Here is a 16,700-nt window from a genome sequence, read left to right as displayed (position 1 = left end):
TTAAAAAGATTGAATACTTGGTAATTGAATAACATATATTTGATGTAACAACTTCTATACATAAATTTACAATGTATTTGTTGACGATTGAATATGCTTAAGGATTACAAAAACATTCTGATCACTGTAAATAATAAGTTAGTATCATCCACATTTCAAGCGCATTTCCCATCATTTTGGAGCTTTCAATAATCTTGATAGATTTCAGCTTGCACGTATTGGGCAATCTTGGTATTGCTGATTCTAAGACCCCTTCTTTTTGACCAACACAAACAGAACCAGAACCACTTTTTCCATGATAAAATGTCTGATCTTTATAGTGTAATTGATGCCAAATTTTAATCAATTGATGAAAGATTCATTTGGATTCTTGTGCTTTGCCTGTGAGAAAATCAATTAGCAAGTTCATATATTCATGTCCATAGCATTCTTAACGTGAACCATTTTAGGGGATGAGACAAGAAAATTAGAAAATGATGATCGAAAGCAGGAAAACAGAAAACAAATTAGAAGAAAATATATAATTGATATCACAAGCACCTCAAACACTGACCTTCATCTTTTCCCACTCTCCTTCTGCTACGCCACAAAAGTCGAATGGGTGTACCAGAAAAACCAGCATCAGTACGCAGTTGCCTCTCCATATAGCGGCGGTAAGTCTCGGGAAAAAGTTTTGCATCATTGACAAAGAACACAAATGTAGGGGGCCTTATAGCAGCCTGCAAGGGAACAACACCCAGCAAGAGTGTATATGATAATAAGTAATTAAATTGCATTATGACTTGTGAGTATGTCAAGTGGAAACAACCCACCTCATGATTGATCCAGTTGGCATTAATCATATCATTCAAGTTCTCATTGGTAAAAGTTTTCACCAGTAAAATATATTATTCATTTTAACATCTTAACAAATGCAAAGGGCAATACTCCGGCATTAAAATAAAGGCAACAGGACAACAAACAGGGATTCATACAAACATCTAAGCTAAAGGCATACAATAGCAACTATTACAAGCATCATTACATGGACATACCTGTGTACAATAGTAAACACGCCCTCTTTTACCAGCTCGTGTCCTAGGAGGAGGCTTAAAAGCCACTGCTTCCAGCACTACTTGATTTAGTATAGAAGTTCCGAGTCTTCTTGATCTCTCCTTTTCAACCTCACTAGCAGCATCAATAATCCTTTGTTCAAAAAAGTAAAAGGGAATCAACAATTCTCTCAGAGGATCAACTCCAATAAAAGATTTCAATCCTGAGTAAGTCATAATATCATGACAAATATGGCACTAAATTATTGTCTACCTCCAAGAAACCTATCCACCATAATTGATCTAAAGCATTAATTACACTCTATAGTAAGGGAGAAAAGAAAGCCTGTAAGGCTGTAACTGAAATAGAGAATTTGTTTGAAATAGCCGAGTCCATTTCCATGAGCATAACTCAAGCCCTATAAATAATTTATGAAATCATTTTGGTAGTACTAGTCTAGTATAGACTATTTATGCAATGGAGATTATGTAACTACCACCATCCCTATATAGCAAACCCTAAATTTCAACAAAATATAAAAAATTGGGCTCATTCACAATGTCAATTTCAAGCTATTATTTATTTATAAAGATGAACTCCACAGAAGGGTGAACCTGTTTTTAAGGAAAAGATGGAGTAAGTCACAGAATGAACGGTTCGTATATGATGCAGATTAAATTTATCAATAATATTTCAGCTAAAACATACTTGTCAACACTATGGCCAGCTATTGCAGTAGAATAAACAATTGGAGCCCAGTCAAGTATTCGAAGCTTCTCTCTGACATCTTGCTCATAGTATGTTGCAGTCTGCTGGTTCTTATTTGGTATTGTATCCCACTTGTTAACAACTATTACACAACCTTTCCCTTCTTGTTCTATTCTTTCAGCTATCTTGTAGTCCTTCAAAACATATTCATAGATGTGTGAGGAAAAATAAATTAAATAAATGAATAACCAGTGTATGAAAATTGATTATGAACTAGAATACATAAAATAAAAGCATCTATCAAGAACCTGTTCTGTGATACAAGCCATGGCCTCAATTACAAGGGCAACAACATCAGAACGGCGAATAGCACGAAATGCTCTATTCACCGACAAAGCCTCTGTGGTACTTCCAGCTGAGGCTACAGCTGCTCTTTTCCTGATTCCGGCAGTATCAATAAGCTGGAATTTCTACAGAAAGAATACCAGAAGTCAATTACCATGTTGACCCAAAATTCAAAAAGCTCATACAAATATAATTATGGTCCAAGTAAATTAGCCATATGAACCAAGTGGGAAAACCTTATAACTAACAAATCCTTCCTAGTTTTCATTCTCACAGCATAAATTCATAAAACATGTTATTAAGTAGTCATTAGCTTCACAAAAATTGAACTACTGGATAGTCACCAAAAGAATCAAACCTGGCCATCTGGTCCGGTAAATTCAGTATCAATGGCATCACGTGTAGTGCCACTGACAGGGCTTACTATTGTTCTGTCCTCACCAACTAGTGCATTCAAAATGCTACTCTTGCCAACATTTGGTCTGCCAACAATTGAGATTGCAGGGACATAATCTTCTTCTTCATCAATATTGTTTGGCTCCTATTGTTTTGCAAAAATAAATCATAAATTAAACAAGCTCGGGATTCAAATAAGATTAAAACAAGCTGATCTATGATGGTAATTATAATATTTTTAATGAAGTTCCCATGATTTGTTACTGTTTTGGAGAAAGCATGATTTAGTCAAACCCACTTTCTTGTGACATGAAAAAAGATAGGAACCAAAGTTAGCTATTATCAATGATATATACAGAAGAAAATTCAATCTTCATAGAAACCAACCTCAACTTTTTGCAACCCTGAACAAACAAGATCAAGAAGATCTCCAGTTCCAGTGCCTGATATAGCTGATATTGGAATTGGTTCAAACCTGATATAGTAGCAAGTAATATACGTTAGATTCAAAACTACTCATTTGCTCATAACCAGTGGCTTAAGCTTTTGGAAGAGAGTTTTTTAACACAGTATCAGAGTCTGCATGATTATATGTTGGCAAAATTAATCAGTTCCATCTCAGACCTCAACTGGATCTTCAAACCAATCCACAAACAATTCATGCTCATTAAGGCAAATTCAAAACCACATTTAAAAAATGACATCAAAAGCAAACATAACATATTGTATATCTAGTCCACGATATCCATGCCAAGAGACCATAAAAATAAGAGTGTATCATGATCATGTTGAATTGTGTCTAATCATGCCTCAAGCATGTAACTTTCCCACCCAATGACTCACCCATGGAAGGGAATGCTCACAAATATAACTTACCCAAGGGACCAAAATTCAGATGCCTGCAAAATTCCTTTGCGTGGAGATTCACACTTGTTAACTGCAAGAATGACACATTTATCTGAGTAGTTTCTACGAAGCCAATCCGCAATCTCCTCATCGGCAGCCGATGGACCTGCCTGTTTAGCATAATCAACTATGATCTTCGGGTGATGATCAGGAGTAGTTTAATAAAACAAGATCATATGACACACTTAATATACATAAAACCCCCAGATGTTATCAATCATGACTCACAATAGACTCAATGTGAAAAAAATAAAATATTTTATGCAAGCATCAAAATACCTGACCATCAACGACGAAAACAATAACAGATGATTCTTCGACAGCTGCAACCGCTTGCCTCTCGATCATTGATGGCATCCTGGCAACTGCAGCCTCTCTAGTGGCAAGCGGAATACCATCCATACCAACTGTAGTAGTAATAGCCAGATCTTCCATAACATTAGCTTGTGATTTTGAAAGAGTAAGAACCCCGCCTGTGTCCACCACCATGAATTCACGGTCTCCCCAGTAGGACCTACCATACAAGCGATCCCTAGTCACCCCAGGTTCGTCCACCACAATTGCCCTGTTTCCCTAACAATATAAGCAGCAAGAAGACGATTTTAAAAACACAGACGAACTTTAATTCCCAATTTAAAGCTCAAAGAAAGATCAAATACCCCAACAAGACGGTTGAACAAGGCTGATTTGCCAACATTTGGCCTCCCTACAATTGCAACTCTTGGGAGAAGGTTGTCAGGGATCTGCCATTCAAATCAGTAACCTCTTTCAAAACCTATTTTATTTCAATGTCTTAAAGATATTGAACTCATAACTACATACAATCATGCAACTGCTCCTGTATTCTCAGATTCCTCCAGAATATAAAGAGTTCCATAATTCAGAAAACAAAGCTGAATGTTACCCTGACATTGTTAGCTCCGATTTTACCCCTCTTGTGTCTTTTAGCTGTTTGCTTAATATCATTTTTCTCGTCATCTGAAATCACCAGACACAAAAAACACAAAGAAAAATAAAAATAGAGTTACTGAGGAGTTTCGTGAATAAGCAAAATGAAAAGGAGAGTTTAAAAATGTAGAGTGACCAATGGTGAGAATGTGTGAGAGAGAGGTAGAGTAAGCTTCGACAGCGTCCTTGGCTTCTTGCTCTAGCGCGTTGACATCAAGCTCCTCGTTTTCATCTTCATTGTCAGTGTCGGAAAATTCGTGGTGGTCAAGTTTGTGGGACGGTTCGTGGCGGTCGTGGGTGGTGCGTAGGGCGGAGCAGGGGAGTGTCCGACGGGAGATGGAAATAGTAGAAAGGAAGGGAGGGGAGAAAGGGAATGAGAAAATCGAGATCAGGGTTTTAGGGATGGAAGTGGGAGCTTGCAAGTGCTGAACAAGAGATGACATTGCAGCAATTCTCAACTCAACTGTTAACTGTTTACAACAAGCGGAGCTAAGCATAGTTATGAGAATTGAACCAGTAATCAATCCGGTCATAAGACAGGATCATTGGGTCACTGGTTTAACTAGTGGGTTACTAGTTGAACCGGTGGATCCAATCACAATTAAATATAAATATAAAATTACAAAAAATAAGCTTAAATTAAAAATTCAAAAGCAAGCCTTCACAAATACATTAATAACAATCAAGTATCAATTCTTAAACATAACTAATAATGCAAAAGTAGAAAATAAACTAGTCACTTGTATAAAATCCTTTCTCAATTTAAATGGAGAGCACAGTTCTTAGTTTACTTGCGAAATAGGTTGCGAGAACCAACCGGTTAATGAACCGGTAGAGTGACTGGTTCAATAGTTCAGAGGTTCAACCGAAGTTTAACTGGTTTAATTAAATATAAAATAAAATTATTAAAAATTTAATATATAATTTTAATTATTTAAATTTATTGATCTTAAGTTGATAAAATTTAAAAATTTACAATTTTACCTAATAAATTATCCATAATTTATCATTAAAAATTCACAAGCATCTTCAAACATCAAAATTATAACTAATAAAAATAAAAATGCTCATAAATGACAAATAAGAATAAGAAACATCAGCATAAATAACTCGATCAGAAAAATCAAAATAAACAAAGAAAAATTCCAACATAGCTTTGCACCACAGTATCTTCAACAACTCAGATCAGACAAATAAACAACCAAAATCAACAAATCAGAAAAATCAGCATAAACAATTCAAAATCAGAATCATAGCATAAACAACTCAATTGATTCCAGCATAGAAATCAATGAATTGAAAGGGCTAAGTTATATGTCTCTGCAATCCCTACCAGTCCAGTCCCACAACATCCGTTTGCAACATTTATAGACCCTGAAATGATTAATTAACTTAAAACATACATGATATGGTGATTATCAATTGCCACCAAATTAAATAGCACATGAGAGCCACACTAACCTGAACTAAAAAGATTTTGTATGATCTTGGGCAGTGCAGCACAGAAATCAATGAATTGAAAGGTAGAACCAGAAAGTGTGGCTTGCAAAGAACTAACAGTTGATGCTAATTGACCATTGAATAATTGAGCTTCTCCATTGACAATATCAGAACACAGTCTTAAAGGTCCTCCTGCTGCAGTTCTACCTCCTGGCAAAGCACCCCAATGAAAATGTACTCAGAACCCACACTTTTCTTGCTCCGGCATCGTATAGTTGCTTCATCATATAATCATCAATTAACCAACAATAACATTATATAACGGTAAGCATGCATGTTGGAATCGGTGACAAATTAATTACCTTGGCGACGGAGCTTTCCAGCAGAGGAGAGTTCCGCGATGACAATGAAGTGGGGCTGCGGGAGCTGCGGTGACTGCGGGGGCTCCGGTGGCTGCGGTGGCTGAGGGGGCTGTGGGCTGCGGGACTGCGGGGGTGCTTTGTTCTTTGTTGCCTTTTCACTTTTCAGTTTCAGCTCAACCGCGGAGGATGACAGCGGGTGCGAGCTGCGCGAAGGACGACGGACAACAGCTTCGAAGTGTGACTGTGGGAGACGGGTGATGAACAACGGCGGCTGCGACAGGGACTGCGACAGTGAGGAGGAGAGTGGAGATGGGCTGAGTCCGTGTGAGAGTTGAGGGACAGACTGGATTTTGAACTGAAGTGGATAATAAAAAATAAATTAAGACTTATAAATGATAAATGATCACCTATAATAATTTCTTTTGGTGTATAATAAAAAAAATTAAGACTTATAATTATTACTCTAAGGGATTGTTTGGATTTATGGAAAATGAAGGGGAAAAAAAAGGGAGAAGGTCTCCAATAGTAAAAAAAATTGGATGTTGTTCAATGTTTAATCTAATTCTTCATTATTTTTTTCTTTTATTTAATTTTGGTCTCATATTTTATTCTCCCAAGTTTTTTTTTTTCACATGAGAGTTCCGAAAAAAAATAGGAAAAAAGAAAAAGAGTGAAAAAGTGAATCTTTTGTTGTTTGGATGGACAGGAAAAATGGATGAAAAGAAAAAATATAAGGTGGGTCTCATAAAAAATTTTTCTCTCCATAGATGAGATGAAAATAGAAGAAAAATAGATAAAAGTTAGTGAAATTATAATTTTATTTTTTGATTAATAAAAAAATAAAATATTTAATAATATTAATGTAATTTTATATTATTATAATTTTTTATTTAAATAAAAGAAATTTTTTTATTTTTTTCTATCAATTTTCTCTTCATCTAAACAATACATAAGTAACTTTTTTTTATTTTCTTTCTTATATTCGAACAAAGTCTAAATCAGTACATAGTTTGAAATTTAAGATTTATTATTAAAATTTAAAATTTTGAATTTATAATTTTTAAATTAGGAATAAGGGTTAATATTTAGAAATTAGAATTTAGAGTTGAGGGATTTTGAATTAGAATTTTGTATTTAAGCTTTAGGATATAGCTAGTGGTATTAGAATTTTAGATTTACTATTAATGTATAAGTTTAAGGTTTAGGGTTATTTAAATTTGGGTATAGGATTTAAAGACAGTTTGTCAGATTAGGTTTTTCGGATTTATAATTTAAATTTTAGAATTATAGTATTCTTAGGTTTATGAGTACTTTATTATTTGTTTACTTTAATTTACGTCATCTATATAATTCATGTAATTGACTTATTTAATAATTATAAATCTATATTATGTATTCAGTCATTAATTAATATTTTTAAATAATATTAAATGTTTGAAAACAATCTTAAAAAGTAAGTTATCTAAATGTCAAAATATCAGATGATAAATCACTGTAATGTTATGTATAGTTATTACAAACTATGTTGTTGGGATATTTAATTATATTTATGTATATATTATCAACTAAATTAGGATTGCATAAAGCTATTACCTAATATTGATGTAGAAAAACCAGGAAAATCGTGTAAGCAGATTAGGAAACAAAAAAATTATTTATAAGTATTTATTATAGTAATATTAAATTTTAAATTTGTCTTTAAATTTTAAATTATCTAGTATTTTTTAGGTAAAAAGTTATGTATATATACACAATAGGTTGAGAATTTTTTTAGCAGAATAGTCAAATTTTTTATCCACAGCAAAAATGTGCGATTTGTTTTTTTTTTTTCTTATTATTATAAAGATTTGAGTTGTAACTGTAAACACTTTTTAAAGAGGTAATAAGAATGAGAATTAATCTATAGAGATCGTTATTCGTAATAAAAAAATTAGTCTTTAAAAAGAATTATAATGATATAAATTACATACGTATATATATTTTTTTAAAAAAATTCACATACTTATAAATGCAGTTATTGAAAAAAAGATTAGGTCAAAAGCGAAGTTAAAAAAACTATTTAATAGTTTGCCTATTTAATATTATATGGATTATTTTATACGATATAAATATTGACACTTAATAATACTAATCACATTTGAACTTAATAAAGGTCTTAATCAATTTGATTTTACCAAAATTAAGTTTATTTAAAAAAAATTTGCATTATAATATATTAATAAGAAAGGTATATTAAATTTTTATTTCTCAATTGAAAAAGAATTTAATAAGAAGGAATTAAGCGATTTTTTTTAGTATTTCTAATTGATGTGTTGTCTGCAATTATTTATTATGATTATTATCGTGCAACACGCGAAAATTGAGAGTTTAAGTTTTTGGATTATGATTTAGTATTATAGTTTAGGTTTTAGGATATAAGATTTAGGGGCAAGGATTTAGAATTTTTTGGATTGCGATTTTAAGTTTAGTGATTTTCTGTTCGTAATTTAGTGTTTGTGTATTAAGATTTAGGATTTGCATATAGGGTTTAAAAATTATGTCTTAGGAGTTTTTTAGTTTATGATATGTAGTTTATGGATTAGGATTTATAATTTAAAATTTAGTAATTATAGGTTCAAGATTTAAGATTTTTAAATTATGATTTATGGTTGAAAAATATGATTGGTGCATAGAGATTGAAATTTAGTGTGTTTTTGGATTATATTTAGGAGCTAATGCTTTGGGTTTACTATTAATTTTAGTTTAAGAAATTTTGAATTAGGATATATAATTTATGGATTAGGATTTAAGAATTAGAAATTTAGGAATTAGTGTTTAAACTCTAGCGTTTTTAGATTAGGGTCTAAGATTTAAGGATTAGAATTAATGTTAAGGATTAGGAATTAAAATTTAATGTTTTTAGATTAGGATTTAGAATTAAGAATTTAAAGTTTTGGCATTAGAGTTTAGAATTTATGGTTAATGTTTAGAATTTAGGATGTAGAGTTTTTTAAATTAGGGTATGGGACTTATAAATTAAGGTTTATGATTAAAAGTTTGAGAATTAGGAGTTTAGAATTTATCGTTCTTGGATTAGGAATTAGAGTTTGTGTTTAGAAACTAGGATTTAGTATTGTTTTATTAAGATTTTGTGTTTAAGTTTTAGAGTTTAGACATTCGGATTTTAAATTTACTATTTATGTATAGATTAGAATTTTGAGTTTAGTATTTTAGATTTAGAATTATTTAAATTAGGGTACGTGGTTTTATGAAATGTTGTTTTAAGTTTTAAGGTATGAGATTTAGGAGTAAGGGTTTAGGATTAATAATAAACCTATACAAAAAATTCAAAAGAAATCACGATTTACTTAATATACGTTATCATATATTCATAACAATACCTTTTGTTCCGAGGCTTATCTAGAATCGGACGGTGGTTGGGCTTGTTTGTGAGGCCCAAGTGCTAGAGGAAGGTGGTCTCCGACTTGATTTACGTCTGGGAGCCGCCTCGAGTTGTGTATGTGAAAGAATGGGGGGTGGTACCTGCAAAGACACTCCGATGCCTAAGTCAGCAAGGGTGTAAGCAGGTTTAGAGAGTATTGGGCTTAGAGATACCTGAGGGATGTCAGTGTATTTATAGTGGTGAACCCATAACCACCGTTGGAGTAGTTCCGCCTTTTAAGGGGAATAACCGTCCCTTTATCTTAGGGAAGTTGAGATATTGCTCCTGGAAGTGGTTAGAGAGATTTTAGGGGCAGTTATCCTCTTGAGTGAGGGTTTATCTGCCAGATAATCCCTCGCTCCCGACTTCTTTAGAGCAAGTCATGGTAGGCACCGACTTCGTAGATTGAAGGTCGGTGTAGGGTGAGGCTCAATCCTTTGGATTGGGCCTTTCGTTGGGTCTGGACCTTATCATTGGGTCAGGGTATGAACAGTGCCCCTACTCGAGCCCAATTTCTTTTAAGATTTGGGTTCGAGTATTCTACTCAGGGTCGTAGCCGACCTAGGAGGGAACCGACATGATCATTGGGGGCCGACGTGACTTTTCGTGGCTTTTGATTTTCACAGTTACGTCTAATCAAACGTCGCGTCCGTTAGAGGTTCGCGTAGGGATTGATTACCTTGGTAACGGTGCACTCATTAATGACCGCTTCTGTTTTTACTATTATGCCCCTAACGTGTTTATAAATATTTTCCCTCTCTTTCGTTGTTTCGTTTCTGCGATTTTTCGAATTTTCTTCTTCTCATCCGTTAGTGGGGCATTCCTTGTTTGAAGGCTTTCATCTTCTTCTACCTTATTTCCAAATAAAGGTTAGTCTTTTCTTCTCTTCTCTTTTTACAACGTGCTTTCTGTTTGCATGCTTTTATTTTTTAGAGAGAGAGAAGTTGATTTGTAGGCTTCTGTTTGATTCCATACCCCCCCCTTTAGAGACCATTTTTTTATTTTCTTTTCTTTTTCCTTTGTAGGTTTCACTAACCCTTTTTAGGAAAAGAAATGTCTTCCGTAGAAATTCTTGCTCAGTGGGTCGATGTCACAGTCTTAGGGGAGGAACTTTGGGTTGACACTGATTTTATTACTGATCTTCGCACTCGTCACCGGCTCTGCACCTCTGATGAGGATGAGCCAAAGTATGAACTGCTTGTCCCGGGTCCAGAAGACCGGGTTTGCTTCGGTAGGGCTTCGGAGGCAGTCCTTCATTTCTTTTATATGTATGAGAGCATGATCACCCGCCTGGGCGTTTTTCTTCCTTTCTCTGATTTTGAGATTGCTGTTTTACGTCACTGTTGTGTTGCACCTACCCAGCTTCATCCCAATTCCTGGGATTTTCTGAAAATTTATCAGTTTGTCAGCCATGCCTTAGACTTTCTGACTTCTTTGAGGATTTTCTTTTTTCTTTTCCACATGACCAAGCCCTTCAGTGGGCAAAATAACAAGCAGCAGTGGGTGTCCTTCCGAGCTATACAAGGTCGGAGGGTCTTCACCCTTTTTGATGAATCCTTCCATGACTTTAAAAATTACTTTTTCAAAGTTCAAGCCGTAGGGGGTCACCACCCCTTTTTCTTGGATGAGAATTCTTCTCCTCGCTTTCCTCTATACTGGTTAGAGGCCTCCCCCTGTGAGAAATATGGTTTGGACGACCTGGATAAAGTGGAGGCGGCCGTTGTGGGGTTCCTTCGAGAAGTGTGGGGGATGGCCCCATATTTGGATACCAAAAAATTTCTCCAGGGGTCGCCGACCTTTGTCCAGACACAACTAGGTAGCTATTTTTATTGATCTACTTTATTTCCGACTTATTTTTACCGACTTGTTTCGCTGACTTTTTGGCTACTAATTGTTTTCTTACAGAGATGGCGAAGAAGAATTCCAGTGAGTCTTACCAGAGAGTCCAGGAGGTCAAGGCGAGATCTCGCGCCAGGACCGGCAGTGCCAGGGTAACTAGCTCCTCTCTTCCTCCTCCTCCTTCTTCTCAAAATTTGGGGACCCCTTCTCGACCTATCGTTATTTCCTCCTCGGCTTCTTCTCAGCCGCCCCCTCCCCCCCGACCTTCTCCTGAGCCAGAGAAGAAGAAGCGTAAGACTTTAGAGTCTAGCTCTTCTTTTGAAGGTGAGGCTAAGGTGGATGCTCCTGCGTTTATCCGAAAATACATCTATCCTCATACCCGTATAGGTATGGATGATGTTTCTATCTAGAACCACCTCACTATTCTGGCTCAGGAGAGTGTCAGGGCGGGGCCGGTGTGTACCAAGTTTCTTGATATTTTTTAGAAGACTCCTCTTAGCTCTCTGGGTTCGACCTCGAGGGTTGAAGAGTTGGAGGAAAGGCTTCTCATATATTAGAAAAATGACAAGGAGTTGAAGGAGGAGGTCGCTAAGTTGAAGGAGGAGAGGGATGGTCTTCGGGAGAAAGAGAGCAAGTTACAAGCCCAATGCAATATGGAGGAGGGCTTGAGGAAGAAGGCGCAGGAGAGTTATTCGAGCTTGTTCAAGGACCTCGTGGAGGTGAGAAAGGACTTGTTGAATTCTCAGAATGCTTACACTGAGTTGGAGGACTCTATTGCTGAAGGAGCCGAAGAGGCCTGGAGGATTTTTAAGGAGTAGGTCGGGGTCTTTGCTTCCGACCTTGATCTCTCTCCTTTGGATCTTGACAAGGTTATCATTGATGGTGCCATAGTTTCTCCTCCTGCTCCCGAGGTTGTCTCTGAGTCAGATTTGAAGACTCGGGGGCAGAGAATCATTGAGTCCCCTCCTCGTCCAAAGGATGCTCCGAGTTCCTCAAGGTCTCACAGAACCTCCTCTCCGTCTCCTATGGATACTTCTCTCCCTGGACCTGATGGCGCTTCGTCTGCTCTTCCCGACTCTGGTGGTGATCCGACTACTCCCTTCGGCTCTGGTGGTGATGTTCTCTAAAAAAATTTATTGGCTATATGGGGGGCCGGCCTGTAGGTCTCCTCTTTTTTAAACTTTTTTTTTTTATATTGTGGTCGTTGTTCCCTGACATTTCTCTTGGCCTTTTAAGGCCGTAAACAAAATATTTATAAATACCCTTTTTGAATAAGGGTTTTAAGTTAACGAAAGAATACCCTTTTTTGAATAAGGGCTAAGTTACCTTTTGCGTGCATGCTTTTTAGCTTTTTGAGAAACCCTTTTGATCTTTTTGTAAACCTTTTTTTTGGGGCCGTCTGTCCTTTTTTCTTTTTCTCTAAGGACTTAGGACAGTCTTTAGCTTTGACATTTTTGATAGGTTTTTCGATCTCTTTTTGGTATTCCTTATACTCAATTTCAAAATTTATTGAGTTCCTATGACTTAGGTTACTTTTGTGATGCATTTTCTTTGCTGCTCGGTTCTTCATTCCGACTTATGAGTCGCAATGTTTCCGAATTCTTCGCGATCAACCTTTATAACCTCTTTACACCGACTTGTACCTCGTCGTTTTATCTTGTCGACCATCTAGGTCAGTTCATGGGATTTTCACGCTTTGTCGAGCTTAAGTCGGCGCGTTTCATAGAAAGAAAGAAAAAAAAACGAGAAGGAATTTATAAGAGATATTGTAAAATATCTTTATTTATTTGGGAAGGTACTTTACTGCTACTAAGGGCTTTTGATAATCTATTTTCCCTTAGCCTCTACTGTGATGCCTCGTTAAAAACCCTTCTTCAGAAAAAACCCTTTGATTTTTGGGAAAAAATCGTGAAGTTGGGAAAAGAGTACATCAGGGAGTAGAGTTCACTTTTAACTATAGTACATTTTCAAGTTATAAGCATGCCACGACCTTGGTAACTCGGTGTCGTTTAGGTCGGTCACCTTATAATAACCTTTTCCTAAGACCTCACTAATTTTGTATGGTCCCTTCCAATTAGCAGCGAGTTTTCCTTCCCCCGATTTGTTGACTCCAATGTCGTTTCTGATCAAGACCAAGTCGTTTGGGGTGAAGCTTCTTCGAATGACTTTTTTGTTGTACCTGGTAGTCATCCTTTGTTTCAACGTTGCTTCTCTTATCTGGGCTTGTTCTCGGACTTCGGGGAGCAGTTCAAGCTCCTCTTTGTGCCCCTGTATGTTTCCGATCTCATCGTGGAGAATCACCCTTGGACTTTGTTCGCTGATTTCTACTGGTATCATGGCTTCTACGCCGTAGACGAGTCGAAAGGGCGTTTCTCCAATGGCAGATTGTGGCGTCGTCCGGTAAGCCCATAACACTTGTGGGAGCTCCTCAGCCCAGGCTTCTTTTGCGTCTTCTAGTCTTTTCTTTAGTCCTGCCAGTATGACTTTGTTGGCTGCCTCGACTTGTCCATTTGCTTGTGGATGTTCCACCGAGGTGAACTGGTGTTTGATCTTCATACTGGCCACCAGGCTTCTAAAGGTAGAGTCGGTGAACTGGGTTCCATTATATGTGGTAATGGAATATGGTATCCCATACCTTGTGATGATATTTTTGTAGAGGAACCTCCGATTTCTCTGGACTGTGATGGTGGCTAATGGTTCTGCTTCTATCCACTTTGTGAAGTAGTCTATTCTCACAATCAAGTATTTGACTTGTTCTGAGGCCTGGGGAAAAGGACCTAACAGATCCATCCCCCATTTTGTAAAGGGCCATGGAGAAGTTATACTGATTAGCTCCTCAAGGGGAGCCACGTGGAAATTTGCGTGCATTTGGCATGGTTGGCACTTTTTCACAAATTCTGTGGCATCTTTCTACAAAGTCGGCCAGTAGAATCCAGCTCGGATTACTTTCCTAGCTAGCGACATGGCTCCGAGATGGTTTCCGCAAATCCCATTATAAACCTCCTCTAGTACTTCAGTGGTCTTTGAGGTCGGTACGCACTTCAACAATGGTGTTGATATTCCTCTTTTATAAAGGATATTTTTCACCAGAGTGTAATGTTGTGCATCCCTTCGGATTTTCTTAATCTCTTTTTCCTCTTTGGGGAGGATGTCGAATTTTAGGTATTCGACCAAGGGATTCATCCATCCGAGGTTTAGCCCAGTTACCTCTAGGACATCTCGTTTGTCCTCTACTTTTACCATAGAGGGTTCTTGGAGAGTTTCCTGGATCAAGCTTCTATTATTCCCTCCTGGCTTGGTACTTGCTAACTTGGATAGGGCGTTTGCTCTGCTATTGAGATCCCGGGTTATGTGCTTAACCTCGGTTTCCGCAAAGTGCCCGAGGTGCTCCAGAGTTCTTTCCAAGTATCTTTTCATGTTCGGGTCTTTAGCCTGATACTCTCCATTTATCTGAGAGGTCACCACTTGAGAGTCACTGTATATCATCACTTTTGTTGCACCGACTTCTTCTGCCAGCTTCAATCCTGCAATCAGAGCTTCATATTCTGCCTGATTATTTGAAGCTGGGAATTCAAATTTGAGGGATACCTCTATTTGGGTTCCCCTTTTGTCGGCTAGTATTATGTCTGCACCGCTTCCTGTCTTGTTTGAGGATCCATCTATGTAAAGTTCCCATGCAGTTGGCTTCTCTTGATCTCCCGCGTATTCTGCTATGAAGTCGGTGAGGCATTGGGCTTTGATCGCTGTCCGAGTTTCATACTTTAAGTCAAACTCGGAGAGCTCTATTGCCCATTGAACCATTCTCCCTGCAATATCCGTCTTTTGGAGGATTTGCTTCATGGGTTGGTTCGTTCAGACTCTTATCGTATGAGCTTGAAAGTAAGGCCGTAGCCTCCGTGAGGCTATTACTAAGGAGTAAGCAAATTTATCTAATTTGTGATACCTTAGTTCGGGGCCTTGTAGAACTTTGCTGATGAAGTACACTGGATGTTGTCCGACCTCGTCCTCGCTTATCAGGGCTGATGCGACAGCTTTGTCTACTACGAACAGATATAGGACGAGATCTTCCCCAACTAGAGGTCGGGTCAGGATTGGAGGTTGGCTCAAGAACTTTTTGAACTCCTGGAACGCTCTCTCGCATTCTAGAGTCCATTCAAACTGACTTCCCTTTCTTAATAAAGAGAACAGTGAAAGGGATTTTAATGGTGATCCTGCCAAGAACCTGGAGAGGACTGCAAGTCGGCCATTTAGTTGTTGAACCCCCCTTAAGCAAGTCGGGCTCTTCATTTCCAGTATAGCTTGACACTTATCGGGATTGGCTTCAATCCCTCTTTGCGTCAGCATAAACCCTAGGAATTTTCCGGCGTCCACTACGAAGGTACACTTTGCGGGATTTAGCCTCATCCCGTGCAACCTTATGGTGTCAAAGACTTGCGAGAGGTCTGTCAAGAGATCAGCTTCTTCCTTAGTTTTCACTAGCATGTCGTCTACGTATACTTCTATTAAGCTCCCGAGGTGGGGGGCGAACACCTTGTTCATCAGCCTTTGGTATGTGGCCCCTGCATTTTTTAGTCCAAATGGCATGACCACGTAGCAGAAATTTGCTCGAGGCGTGATGAACAATATTTTCTCTTGGTTTGGCTCATACATAGGGATTTGATTATATCCTGAGTAGGCATCCATGAACAACAAGTATTGATACCCCGAGCTAGAGTCTACTAGAGTATCAATACTTGGGAGTGGATAAGGGTCCTTGGGACACGCCTTATTTAAGTCGGTGTAGTCGACACACATCCTCCATTGGCCGTTTTGCTTCTTGACTAGCACTACATTTGCTAGCCATGTTGGATATTTAACTTCTCTGATGAAGCCGACTTCTAGGAGTGCCTGTATTTACTCCTCCACCACTAGGGCTCGTTTCGGGCTGAGCTTGCGCCTTCGCTGTTGTGCAGGTCGGGATCCTGGATACACTGAGAGCTTATGGGACATAAGCTCGGGATCTATCCCAGGCATGTTGGAGGCTTTCCAGGCAAAGATGTCAGAATTGTCTCTTAGGAGCTTAGTCAACCCTTGCTTCAGGGTTTCCCCTAGGTTGGCTCCTATGTTGGTATTTTTTCCTTCCTCTTTGCCGACCTGTATTTCCTCGGTTTTTCCTCCTGGCTGTGGTCGCAACTCTTCTTTGGCCCTTGCACCGCCGAGCTCTATGGTGTGAACCTCTTTGCTTTTCCCCCTCAGGTTTAAACTTTCATTGTAGCACTTTTTTGCCAATTTCTGGTCTCCCCGCACTGTTGCTACCCCCGCTG

The 16,700-nt window shown here is 37.8% G+C and overlaps 1 protein-coding gene across 4 annotated transcripts; it reads right to left on the bottom strand.

Annotated features, from left to right (window-relative positions):
* Nucleotides 1-14: 14 nt before the first annotated feature.
* LOC112735112 (uncharacterized) lies at nt 15-11,650 on the bottom strand. Of its 4 annotated transcripts, none has more exons than XM_072205880.1 (15): nt 9,518-11,650; nt 6,138-6,492; nt 5,797-5,985; nt 4,472-4,805; nt 4,292-4,365; nt 4,047-4,130; nt 3,667-3,960; nt 3,358-3,497; nt 2,869-2,956; nt 2,444-2,626; nt 2,049-2,210; nt 1,741-1,934; nt 1,035-1,185; nt 554-719; nt 15-381 (listed from the first exon to the last, which is right to left on the bottom strand). In XM_072205880.1, exons 4-15 carry the CDS (start codon nt 4,776-4,778, stop codon nt 359-361), a joined length of 1,866 nt encoding a protein of 621 aa, XP_072061981.1. In that variant the 5' UTR covers nt 4,779-4,805; nt 5,797-5,985; nt 6,138-6,492; nt 9,518-11,650; the 3' UTR covers nt 15-358. The 4 variants fall into 4 exon arrangements, with proteins under 4 accessions (XP_072061981.1, XP_072061982.1, XP_025640472.1 ...); XM_072205881.1 differs by lacking the exon at nt 9,518-11,650 and adding an exon at nt 5,669-5,709 and having other exon boundaries at nt 5,797-6,053; XM_025784687.3 differs by lacking the exon at nt 9,518-11,650 and adding an exon at nt 5,669-5,709.
* Between the last annotated feature and the right edge of the window lie 5,050 nt (nt 11,651-16,700).

This window comes from Arachis hypogaea, chromosome 2 (assembly GCF_003086295.3).
Source record: "Arachis hypogaea cultivar Tifrunner chromosome 2, arahy.Tifrunner.gnm2.J5K5, whole genome shotgun sequence".
Classification (NCBI taxonomy): Eukaryota; Viridiplantae; Streptophyta; class Magnoliopsida; order Fabales; family Fabaceae; genus Arachis; species Arachis hypogaea.
The sequence above is the reverse complement of the archived record's forward strand: the minus strand, read 5'-3'. Positions and strand labels throughout refer to the sequence as shown.

What these genes read in the sequence shown, in the direction of transcription:
- LOC112735112 (XM_072205880.1), bottom strand. Translation starts at nt 4,778, where the DNA reads ATGTCATCTCTTGTTCAGCACTTGCAAGCTCCCACTTCCATCCCTAAA. An exon ending in TGTTCAACCGTCTTGTTGGG is followed by an intron (nt 3,961 to 4,046) that starts GTATTTGATCTT and finishes TTATATTGTTAG; the next exon opens with GGAAACAGGGCAATTGTGGT. An exon ending in TCTGAATTTTGGTCCCTTGG is followed by an intron (nt 2,957 to 3,357) that starts GTAAGTTATATT and finishes CTACTATATCAG; the next exon opens with GTTTGAACCAATTCCAATAT.